The sequence below is a fragment of the Hyposmocoma kahamanoa genome, unplaced genomic scaffold (assembly GCF_003589595.1).
Source record: "Hyposmocoma kahamanoa isolate Upper Pololo Valley unplaced genomic scaffold, ASM358959v1 98622, whole genome shotgun sequence".
NCBI lineage: Eukaryota > Metazoa > Arthropoda > Insecta > Lepidoptera > Cosmopterigidae > Hyposmocoma > Hyposmocoma kahamanoa.
Window position 1 is genome coordinate 1 of NW_020655621.1, and position 13,165 is coordinate 13,165.

General features: G+C 37.4%; 1 protein-coding gene across 1 annotated transcript; it reads left to right on the plus strand.

Annotated features, from left to right (window-relative positions):
* The first annotated feature begins 1,706 nt into the window (after positions 1-1,706).
* On the plus strand, positions 1,707-9,368 carry LOC113238863. Its single transcript, XM_026475706.1, has 5 exons — positions 1,707-1,871; positions 1,941-2,029; positions 4,824-4,948; positions 8,347-8,423; positions 9,134-9,368. Exons 1-5 carry the CDS (start codon positions 1,799-1,801, stop codon positions 9,265-9,267), a joined length of 498 nt encoding a protein of 165 aa, XP_026331491.1. The 5' UTR covers positions 1,707-1,798; the 3' UTR covers positions 9,268-9,368.
* Positions 9,369-13,165: the final 3,797 nt, after the last annotated feature.

Genomic DNA, 13,165 nt, shown 5'->3' on the forward strand with positions numbered 1-13,165 from the left:
ACATTTAATGTTGTTGGTGCAGAAGTTTGTTCTGTAAGGAATTATTAATAGTTATATGTTTAATCACTTCTGTCTTTATCTACACCTAACAACCTGCAAGGCGAAAAATCTAATTGTTTTCCATTGGTCAGATTGATGGTCAGACTACTGGTCTCACAACAAATATTGTTGTTCTTGAAAAATCTTGATAATTTTACTACCATGATTTTCATATGCTTTTTTGTGAAAATACTACACTACTTTTATATTATTTTATACCAAGTTACAATAGAAACACAAAGAAAATTCATTCGACCCCAAACCAGCTCTGTCTTGCCGGGACAGAGCACTTTGTGTAAAATTAAATCTGAACATACTGTCACACGGTAGGTATTTAAAATGATATTACATTCCAATGAGTCTTTTTTTTTCTAAATAGTTATTTATATTGAATAGCGAAAACAGCTATTTAGAAAAAATTATTACATTATGTAAATAAAGCCTTAAAGAATCATCGTCACATCAGTTGTAAGATGTACCCTAAAAGAAAAAAGTAGTAAGAAAATATGGTGCACCTAGATGTAATGTTGGAACAGCATTTCTTGTTAGTCGGTGACTGGTCTTGGATTTGTAACAGTCTTCAAAATGTCTATTACATAGACGAATCATATTAAATATGTATGCATTGCCTTTTTGTTGGGTGTCTGGTAAAAGCACCGTTTTCCACTTGTTAAATCGTTCGGTTTGTCGGTCTTTGGCCCAATCGTGAAATTGGTGCAGAGTCCCTAAAACAAAAAGTAAACATATTTTTTATAAGGCGCTATTTTGAAAGACTCTTTATGAGCCGCTTTCTTAATTGCACCAGCATTTCAAGCCCAGTGTCTTACTTATTTTAACTTATTTGAGACTATTACATGCTCAGATACAGTTTAGAGTAACATGGAGAATTACTTACCGCCACCCGTACATCCAAAATAGCATTTAGGATTATTTGGCATGTTTTTTAACTTTCGTACGGAGGAGTCTCGGAGTCCGTGAGTTGCGCCAGGTCGAATATGCAAGCAAGTAGCAGTGTCCAACTTCAGGTCAGGTAGGATACAATAAGCAGAAACACAGGTCCTTAGGATCGCCGGGTCGGATGTGGAAGCAAGCAGCAGTATCAAATTTCAGGCCAGGTAGGGTAATTCAAGGAGGAAACAACAATTGAACATTTTGAAACTATAACGCCACAAAATGAACAGTACGAAAACGCGGATGAAACTTTTTTCATAGCAAGTCGTAGTGTTACCATTTTATTAATCACGCAATCGCATTCGTCAAAAAATGCAATGAATAAAATTACTTTCCAAGGTTTTACAGCATTTTAAAAATGCAATTTTATATTTGATGGTAATAAGCAGACTGCAAGACTCTAAATTCTAACTTAAAAATTTAAATCGTATAGTGGGTACGTTCATTCAAGTCAGATAACTTTTGGGATTTTTATGTATGGCATCACCTGTTTCCGTTTACGTTTCTTTACACGCAGGTTTTTTTTCTGAGAAAATTGTTTTCTCCTCAATTTAATGCAATGGTGATGCCATCTATATCTCTATAGAAGCAACTGTGTCTTTTTAATTCTGAGGTCAGTTTGTTAGATGGCAGCAACAAACAAACAAAAAATCAAACTCTTCAATGTATGGCAGTTGCACGCCCCTGAGTAACACGATTGAAATAAATGACAGTTGTAAGAATTTGAAAATTCTGGTCGGTTTACTTTGTTTTCTTGTTTGTGTACTCTGTTTTATTACTTTTTCGTCGTTTTTATACAATAATCACAATGAATATCACTGAGGATCCTCTTTATTTAGAAATTGCCGAGATTGTCAATGGATTTAATGCGCGATATTTAGGTAAAAAACCTTAACTTATTGCTTGCATGTTCGACAGAATCCATTTTAATTTTTCGATACTTTTTACAGAAAGAGTAGAAAAAGTTCAACAGGAAGCGAAAGCGTGTAAAAAGAACAATGTGTTACAATCAAAAATTGCACAGGAACAGAAATTAAACGTAAGTATATAAAAATAAACAAGCAGCTGTGTGATGATTCCGATTAGACATGGGTAATCTCGACTCCGAGAAGGGATTCGAATCACTAAATCCGATTCCGCTGTCGTACCGACTCCGCTTAATGAATCCGAATCCGTTATCGGTACCGGCTTCCTATTGAGTCTCACAACTCTCAAACATAAATCGCTCCGGACAGTTCAATCATTGATGGAGTTTCTAATGTACCGATAGAGTTATTTTCTTCTGACAGCGTTAAACAGTATTTAAATATGATTTATATTGAACATTTTACTATAGGTATTTTAGTTAATTTCTCGTGTTAGTACGATTGATCGCTTTTAAATAGAGAACACACAAAACTGCAGCACTTAAAATTGGGAATGGGAATACACTCAGCCCGCGTCAACCCAGTTCCAGTTCCTCCTGTACAGAGTTCACAAACAGAATCCTCCTCTAAAGAATCAATATGGGTTGACTTCGATGCCGAAATCGCAAATCTCGTGCCAGAAAATCCTACTGCTGCTGGAATACGCGAACTAGACCGGTACCTTCAGGAAGATTACCTGAATAGAACCAAAGACCCACTGTTACGCTTTACTTCAATTTTCGCAAATTGTAACTAAAATATATAATAATATGTTTATATTAAAAAATAATATGTTTCAAAAAGCTTAAACGTAAACAAAACAAACAACGACAAATTTATTACAATGTAGTTGGAAAAAGGTGTGAGCAACCAATGCTATGATTTATGCGATGGTCTTAAGAGCTATTACTATATTTACGAACGAATGAGCGCGTGCAAGAGAGAAAATTGCATTTGCAGCAGTGTTTTATTTACTATAAAATTATATTTGTCTCTTTCATTTCATTCCGTTGCCATGTAAACTAACGAATACCGTCTCACTCTAACATCCACTCGCGATCGCCCGCTAACCGAAAAGAAGGCACAATAACAAACGAACCAACCAAACCAATACGAAAGGAACCGAAGATATGCGATCCGAATGTATGTACGTACCAAACCTGTACTGACCCGGACCGGAGTTAATAACTCCGCTGATTCGATAACATTGCATCGGATTCAGTAAGGGAATCGATTCCGCTCGCGGATTCGGATCATTTAAATCTTTGACTCCGGATTTACCCATGTCTAATTCCGATGATTGATTACATTGACATATTTAATGGCTGTTCTCAGTTCGCACCAAGCGTTTCGTTTCTACATTTATATGGCAAACGGCTATGGAGTGCTATTCCCTGAACGCTATAACTTGGGCCTTTTCATTACGGGAGTGAATAGGAAATAGTTATTTTTGATACAAGTGCTGAAAGTTAGTCATTATTTACGAGACTCGAGACAAGTGAAAATAACAAATCGGCACGTGTATCAAACGACGTTTTTTAATACATTTGCGAAAAAACTACAATATTTCATGTAGGTACTAATACATTTCAAAAACTTATTCCAATTGCGTAACTAATTAGAGGTGACCACCTCATGCAAAAAAAAACAAAATGAAAAGGTAAAGGAGATTGTTAATCATCTTATACAAGCTATGGTCGATCAAACCAATTTGTTTTTAATGATATTATGTCACAGGACAAACAAGTTGCGCGCCTGGTGCTGAGCAACATGCCTGTCCGTAACATCTGCAGTGCCTCTTAGAGTTTAAAAAGGCTAAGATCTGAGAGAGGCAGTGCTACTGCGTATGTCACCCTGAGACATAAGTTGACAAGTCATATATGCCTGTAATTTCACTATGTGTGTACCTTACTTCACCTTTTAAAACCAGAACGCTGTTATGGTTACATTACTGCTTTCCAGCAGAAATAGGTAAGGTGGAAGTACTTCCCTGGACAATTCTTTCACTAAGAATTCTATTGCTATTAATGTTACATTTATTTTTTGTTACATTATTAGCAGTAGAGCAAAGTTTCAAGGTCGCTGCGTCTTACCACAATGCTTGTGTTAGGCGAATGCCTACAGACTCGATCGGTTCGTTAAATGTTTTGAATAATTTTTGTATTGTCTGACTTTTGCAGAATTAATTCACCAATTTAAGGGTTGTATTCCAGAACTCTACTCAATACTCAAGTCAGGACTTGAGTATTGCAGTGAGCACTGAAAATCATACTCAAGTCCTTGCCATTACGGTCGTATTTCCAGTGCTTGAAATCATACTCAAGTCTGCTCAAATCCTGACTTGAGCATTGAGTACAGTTCTGGAATATGACCCTATGTATGTTAAGTAGCCAATGTTCACCCAAGCCATAAAATCCCTAAAAATCAAGGAAAACAATTCTACAATTCTGCTTGCTGCTGGAAAATTGGGGAATATGAACTCTCTTATTTCCCCAATTCCCCACACAACTCCATTCCCCACAAAATCCCCAATCAAGTTTGTAATTCCCCGGACATTTTATTAAGTAGCCTAAAATTTCCTATTTCAAACATATAGAGTACATATATTCTGGCACCACTGTTGGTTATGTCTCTGTGTAACTTGTATTTATAATGATCAGTAGGGTTAGCACAAGACGGCGCGACTAGCGCGAGAACGTCATAAAGAGCGAGGTATTTTTATTTTCACATAAAGGTATCGCTCTTTATGTCGCAATCATAAAGCGCGAGATGCTGCTATCCTCGCATGGAGATCCCGCGCATGTCGTGACATTGTGACATTGTGTGTGTGACACAAACAGAGTCGGACTGTGCCTCTTTCGGTAGTCTGCTGAAGGCGGCGTGTATAAAAACACACCATCACAGTGTAATTTATTTTCATTGTCACAGGCAGAACTAAAATCCAGGCTAGCCGAGCTATCGAAACGCAACGATGGAATAGAGAAGATCTGCTTAAAGTTTTCATCCGGACTTACAATTTCTGACAGCGATCAACAGCGGCTAGAAAATGCAAAGTTAGTATTGATTACCTTCTGGCAAATGACTTGGCCCTAGCGAGAGGAAGGGCTCGGTCCGGTATGATTTAATAGTAAATAACGTGAAGTTTTGAATTGAATGAGTGTGACGATATGTGGACAAGTTGTCTTGTTTTGAGAATGATTGATGGGAGTGATGAAACAAACTTATGTAAGAAAAAAACCAATGAAAAAGGGCACTCGAGAACGCTTCAAAATTTTAAAAGTAGATTTAGATTTTAGATTTATTTTATTATCTTGTAAACTTTACATTATTATATACAATATATTGTATTACAAGAATCGTTACGAATAGTAATAAATGTTACATTTAAAAAAATTACAAATATCCAGTACAAGTTTTGTACTACGTAATTTTAACATAGTCATTGTAGTTATGTGAAATAATATAGGAACATATTAAATAATATAATAATAATTATGTCAATATAATGATTGTATGCATAAAGTTTATGTAATTTATTCATTTCTGTAAAATAATATCTATACCTAATAATCTATAAATTACAACATATATTACAAGACCATGTCACTAACGCCACACTCAACATAGCCCCGCACTAGGGAAACCCTGTGTCGCGGGTGCCATGGACACATACATAGACAAACACAAATTACACCCAAACTCACGAGAGAAATAAATGTAGGCCATACTATATTTCTCCCGGCCCGGGAATCGAACCTAGGACCTCTGCGTGGCAGTCCGGCATGGTAACCGTTCGGCCACGGAGGCAGTTAACTATATTCTTCAGTGGAATAATACGCAGTATGTGACCAGAACCATTAAGGAGGGTCATATAAAGGTGATGACGATAAAAGAGGTCAGCATCACCACAACCATGTTCCATGTCTACCTATTTATTATTATTAGGGTGGCTTCATTCGGGGCCTGTGACCCCCTCATCACTCATTTACTGATCTACTGTGATCACCACTAATTGCAGTTCTGAGTCAAGGTCAACAGCATTAAAGACTTTCCTGGTTCGATAGTTTTTATGTGCTCTGGGTGGCCTGTGCCTACCCAGTGTGGAACTTCGTACGCCCATTAGAGCGCAATAATGGGTGAGGAGATGCACAGGAGTTTCAGTGACAGAATCTGCTCTATATTTAACATGTGCTTGTTCAAGCTACAATGCCCTGTGAAGGCTCTAGTCAGTATTCTGATGCCATTGCTGTCAAGTGAATGAGCTTCCCTACAGTGTTTGGCACTGTAGGCTATCAGGGCGTTTGAATGCTCAAGACCTTTAGTCAGCAGCCACTCGTCTCAGGAGACGTATGTGTTCTTGCATGACATACTCACAAAAAAAGGCGAATTGAGAACCTCCTCCTTTTTTAAAAGTCGGTTAAAAGTACGACTATGACATTTTTATTGCCCTGTTATATGTAACCTTGTACATTTTCCGCATTTTTCTTTACATAAAATAAAAACTGGTTTAGTACTGCATAATTTAAGGGTCATGTGGTTTGGTTAATATAAATATTTTGATCGAAAAATCATATTACAAAATTGAAGACTACGTGTTAGATAAAGATGTATGGAAAGACGACATGGCTCCAGAATCCACACAAATTTGATTCAAAGTGTATTCCATAGCATTTAAGTTTATTTGAAAAGAGCAATCCCTAGAGTTTCTTGCTCGTTCTTCTCAGGGAGGTCAGGGTAGTGAACGAGCAGTAGCTTAAATGTGACGATTTCAAGTGTAAATTTATTTTACCTATGGAATAAATAATCTTTGACTTTGACTTTGGTACACAAACATCCATTGACCGGGTCAGGCCCCGTGCTCTCGTTCTTCCTTCGAAACAATTACTGTAGAATAATAGTAAAATAAATAATAGTATAACGCATACACTCATCATAGCCCCGCACTATGGAAACCCTGTGTCGCGGGTGCCATGGACACACACATAGCCAACCACAAATTGCACCCAAACTCACGAGGGAAATAAATGTAGGCCAAACAAATATTTCTCTCTGGCTGGGAATTGAACCTGGGATCTCTGCGTGGCAGTCCGGCATTGTGACCATTCGGCCATGGATGCAGTATTTTAATTTGGTCGAATATTCTGCCGTCCGTTAACTAAAACGTCATAAAAAACTATAATCCAGTTTTAGAATATTGAAATAGTTTAATAACTGCCTCCGTGGCCGAACGGTTGCCATACCGGACTGCCACGCAGAGGTCCCAGGTTCGATTCCCGGGACGGGAGAAATATTTGTATGGCCTACGTTTATTTCTCTCGTGAGTTTGTGTGTAATTTGTGGTTGTCTATGTGTATGTCCATGGCACCTGCGACACAGGGTTTCCCTAGTGCGGGGCTATGTTGAGTGTGTGCGTTATTTATTATTTATTTATTTATTTAATGATATTTCAGCTAATTAAAAATAATGCACACATCAAGCAAAAACAAACAAATCTAATCAGGACGACAAAGGGTACAAATGACTGTTATCAGACTATAGGGATTACTATTCCACAACCGACCAGGAACATGACGACTTTGTTGCAAAATAAGCCATTCTTTGAACTTTCGTTTGAATGTATAAAAAGACTCAGCCGTCTTGACTGCAAAGCGGAAGCTGCCTCTGAATGACGTCAGATATGGGCGAAACCGCATTTGTAACATTGGATATACAATTTGTCGAGTGTTGCTCTTCCCCCTATCATTCCAGTTCAATTTATCAGTCAAATATTGAGGCTTACTATTCAATCGTAAGTTGAATATGAGCCAAATCAATTTTAATTTTCACCTGTGAATCATGTCTAAAATATTATATAGCGTATAGCGTCTGGCACGGTATGCAAGAAGACGTCGGTTCGAACCCGACCGGATCGAAGGAATTTTTTCTGAGTGTTTTTTCTGAGTGTTCGATCTTTGTATTAATAATTATAACAAACTAGTGGGGTAATTTCACAAAAAATAATTGAATATCAATTCAATAAAAATTTAATGAATACAGTGAATAGCGACATCTCTCGCCTGGTAGCTGGTAGCTGTAAAGGTACTAACTGGGTGATAAATCTGTCATAGATTTCTCATAGATGGCGCTACGACTAAAAAGTCGTTGAAAGACCAAGTACAAAGACACGACGCAAGCACATAGAAAAATTCGTGAGGTCCGTTGGTTCGTTCCGTGGCTTAGTTGGTATAGCGTCTGGCGCAGTATGCAAGAAGACATCGGTTCGAATCCGACCGGATCGAAGGAATTTTTTCTGAGTGTTCGATCTTTGTATTAATAATTATTAAAAGTATTTAGTATTTAGAAATACTTTTAATACGAGAACGAGATGGCGCTCTGTAACAAAACCTCATTCAGGAGTTCTGAACTCTTTGAATTTACATTTCATATTACATTTGTTTGTGTTATTTTTCAGGGAAATGGTAGAGATTGGCAAGATGCTGACTGGTATACGATTCGACTATAGCGCGCCCCCGGACGTCGTCAAAGGATGTATCCTTTTATATCGTAGCATAGATTCTCCAGGGAAGCAATGCCACCTTACCTATTTCTGCCGTCAGGCAGTAATGTGACCATTACTATGTTTCGGTTTAGAAGGGTAAGGGTGCTGGTGAAATTACAGGCACATGGGACTTGTCAATTTATGTCTCAGGGTGACGTGTGCAGCGGTAGTGCCCCTCAGATCTTTGCAATTTAAAGCTCTGAGTGGCACTGCATGAGCTCTGGACAGACGTGTCACTGGGTGATTCACGTAATCAAACCGTTGCGATATCGTAGCGATTTTGTCGTTGAACGGCTTTTTCGTATTCACGTGTGACTGAACGTCAACGAGGTCAATTTTAAAGTCGTTCGATCCAAATGTCGTTAAAGCGTGTTCTGGTATATGAATGGAACTTAAATCGACTCTAAACGACAAGTCATACGCATTCTGCTAAAATTTTCACAGTGCTTTCAATAGACTTTCTACGACTAAATGTCAAATTTTTTTTTTGTTTTTTTTTTGGATATTTGGCTTCTGTCCTACTGAGGACAATTCTGCCAGTGTCCGGATTGAAAGATACACGGTATGTTTATCAAGATTCACTCAAACGACGATGATCGGTTGCACCATCCTATGGACAAAGACAAAACACGGGGTTATTTGACTAGCTACTTTGGATGAAACTTTTTTTATTGTATTTGTTCCTTAACTGTTCACGCAGATATAAAATGTGAACGGAACAGAACTCTGACGCCATTGGAGCTACCCGCCGCCGAAGCCGAAGCACGCCTGTGGGCTATGCTGGGAGACTGCGCTGCCCAGAACGACGGAAAGGAGAACCGGAGAGATAATTAGGAGACTACTAAGAACAACTTGTGTTGTACTTATAATAAGGATAACCGATAAATGAGTAAATAAATGTCTACAAGGAGTAGTTTTTTATTATGTAAATGGGCCGTGGATATCAATTGATCCCACTTTAATATGAAATATGTTACTACCAAATACAGATCTGAAAAGTGTCAGATAGTACCAACACAAACTTAAAAGCTTATTTTTGGTAAATGTATTATGTTTTGTAAGTCATGGAACAAAACGACTCATCCGAAGAACAGAGTCCGATGTTATTATACAGCGAAAAGAGAATAGCTACGTTACGAGAATAATTTCGTTATTCAAACTTAGGTGTTTTGAGAATTCATATATCTTATTTCGTTTCGGAAATATAAAATCGAACAACGGTCGATCTGAAATCCACAGCGAAGAAGAACGAAAGAAATGAACTATGTCCTGAGAATAAGTAGTCTTGCACATACATCTTTGTTCTACGGATGAGTCGAAGTTATTGTTTATGATGTTAGTAATATAGCCTGCGGGGTTGTTAGTATTTTAAAATCATCGAGTATATAACCAGAAATAGATACGAAATAAGGGCCATTCATCCCTTGGAACTCATCAGACAAATGGGTCTTATATCACTTTTAAATATCAACTCTCGTTTGCGCCAAAATCACAAATTAGAAAGCTGAAATAGTACAGCGCCAACTACTGACCTGTGTGTACGTCTCCGTATATTCCAAAAATATTCTGTACTTATTGTAATAAAAATAATATCAGCCAAACATCTAATTACAAAACAAACGGAATCACATTTGTCAATTTACGTCCATTATAGCGAAGTTCAAGTTAAAATAGTCGATTTGAAGTGAAACAATTGACGACACCCGTCAATTGTTTCAAATTCAGGTTGGCCAATCGGAGCGCAGTTGTCACCGTAATGATTTGGCAAAATAGTTTTCATACAAATTAAATGGCATTTCGTCTCTATTTCTGGTTATATACCTTAAGACTATGGAAATCAATAATTTTTCAATTAAACATTTTATCTATTTATATGGAATTAATTTCGTACAATCTTTAAGTACGAATTCACTCAAATTACGCGGCAAAATTATCTGTTACGAACAGGGGTGTCGCTTACCACCGGGTGCACGACTTATTCGTGCCGTCACGTATCATAAATAAAAAGAGTATGTTCCGGATAAGGGTATTTAAATGCAAGTAACGAATTTAGTTAATCAATCATTATAACTTTTAAAAAAACTGACCTCAAAAGCTTGTGGAATTACATCTATTTGCCAACTTTTTATGAAATCGGGTAACGGAAATTGGAAGAAATCCAATAAGTCGGATTCATCCCTTAATCCGCCACCACAGGGCTCATTCGAGTGCAGGCGCGGGCGCGTGGGTCTTGGCGTTTTTTCTTTCACAGTGCCGAAGCGGCTACAAGCGGGTATACCCACACTTCGAAATAGCAAACAGACGCTAGATGCTAGATCAAGCACTGTGAAAGGTACGCGCGGAGCGATCCAATAGATATACCCGCGCGCCACTGCGAACGAAATGAAAATGGAATATTTTCTTAAACTTTGAATAGGCCCACTACTGAGGTGGGTACCTTTCCATCAAAAAATGAATCGGCGAAATAGGTTCACAAATCGTCGCTTAACAAACAACACCGCTCTAGTCGAATAATGGCGATTTTACCTAGAGATGAAACGGTTATCCGGTAATACGGCCTATTTTTACTATCCAGCCGGATACCGGATAGAAGAACAATGTCCGGCCGGATACCGCATGTTTGAAACTGAGAATAATTCATAATCAGTACGCCAAATAAATTGATTTATTGATTAAAGATGGATAGTAATAGAATATACAACAACTACACGATCGGTAATAATCTGTTTATTACTTGTAACTGAAAGAACTATGACGTTATAGGATAACGTTATCTATAAATTTAGTTTACTCTAATTTCAATAAAGGCAAATTATGGTGGATAAAGACCAGTTTTTCTGCTTTCCAACTTTGCGACTTTTTTTACTGTTAACATTTTTCCGTTATGTATTTGTTTGTATTATCGAATGAATTAATCGTTTTTATAAAAACCAAGTGACCACAACAAATCAAATCGTCAATGTGAAAGTGCAATTATTCACTAATCAATCAATCACGGCGATTAGCGCTGTAAACCGGTCACGACATTTTTACGGCAGTGGGTCAGATATCCGGCGGCCGGATATCCGACTATGCGGCCTAGATGCTCGTCGGATATCCGGTATCCGGCCAAATCACTATCCGTTTCATCCATAGATTTAATATATAATTTTTACTTTTGAATACTAAGTCCAAATAAAACGTGCATATCGATAAAAATTTTAGAACCAATCACTCATATACAATTATGCGTCCATAGAGCATTTATTACCAGCAATAGATTAGAAAATCTTGTATGCAATGATATCGCACCCTTCATGGAAGAATGGCATAAATGGAGTTACGTCAAAAACATTTATTGCTCCATTCGATATAGAAAAGTATTTTTCTATATCGAATGGAGACTCCGTCGACTAATATTGTAGACAGAGTTACAAGAATTGGAGAGGACGTCAGTTAAATTTTTCTGTATCTAATAGAGTAATAAACATGTTTGTCGTGTTCTTCCACGAGGAGTGCGATATACTCGTAAGTGCAGTTTTTTAATTCACCTTTAAAATTACTTCAAATTACTTGCGAGGTGTTGTTTGCTAAGCGACGAATTGTCGTTTTAATCGCGCAACGTACGATTATTTCCACTAGTTTAGTTCACAGAACTATACTGGTGTAACATACAGTCAAATTGAGAACCTCCTCCTTTTCGAAGTCGGTTAAAATAAATAAATAAATAAATAAATAACGCACACACTCAACATAGCCCCGCACTAGGGAAACCCTGTGTCGCGGGTGCCATGGACACACATATAGACAACCACAAATTACACCCAAACTCACGAGAGAAATAAATGTAGGTCATACAAACATTTCTCCCAGCCCGGGAATCGAACCTGGGACCTCTGCGTGGCAGTCCGGCATGGTAACCGTTCGGCCACGGAGGCAGTTAAAAATGAACACAAAAACCCTCGGCTTGAATTCAAATTTTTTTTCCGTACTAATTCGGTTAATTTTGCTTGGGTCGAGGGGCAGGGCCACTGGCTTTTATCAAAGCATTTGAGAACATGTATATCGTATACTATACGAGTTTTATTTACTTCCGTTGATATATAAAAAAAATCATTGGTATATATATGTATTTGAAGTACTTATTGAATACAGCGGTTTTCTTGTAAAATTTCGAAGTAAATTTGTTTTTTTTCTATCGTGAAAACAAGTGTATATACTCTATATCTAAAAACTACATTAGATACTTCAGTAGAACGGACCAACATATAGGACTCCATATTAGTTACAAGAAAATCATTTCTTGAAAGTTGTGTGGTATTTTATTGCGCCACATGTTACAATTTCGATATACAGCAAAATTGCTGCTTGGTTTTGAAAACGCAATTGCTGTAGCTAGTATAAACCTATGTTAAACCAATTTTAGAATAATTTCGTCAATGTTATCTGATGACTGTTCCGTATATCATACTTTAAAATCGACTTTCTACTATTTCAAATCAAAGAGAAATAATTTTTTGAAATAGTTTTTCGGCCCTGTTGTAAAGTCCAATTTTTCGAGGTACAAGATCAGTTCCGGCGTCGATATCCTCAAATTTATATATATATAATATATATTTTTTCCAATGTGATTGGGTCAACAATTTCATTGTTAGCGGAATAATTACCAAAGCCATTTGTGGTTGTATAGAGTCTAAAGCAAGGAGAACCTCGCAGCGCTTAAGTTGGAAATAAAAGTGAAATTTTAAATTCG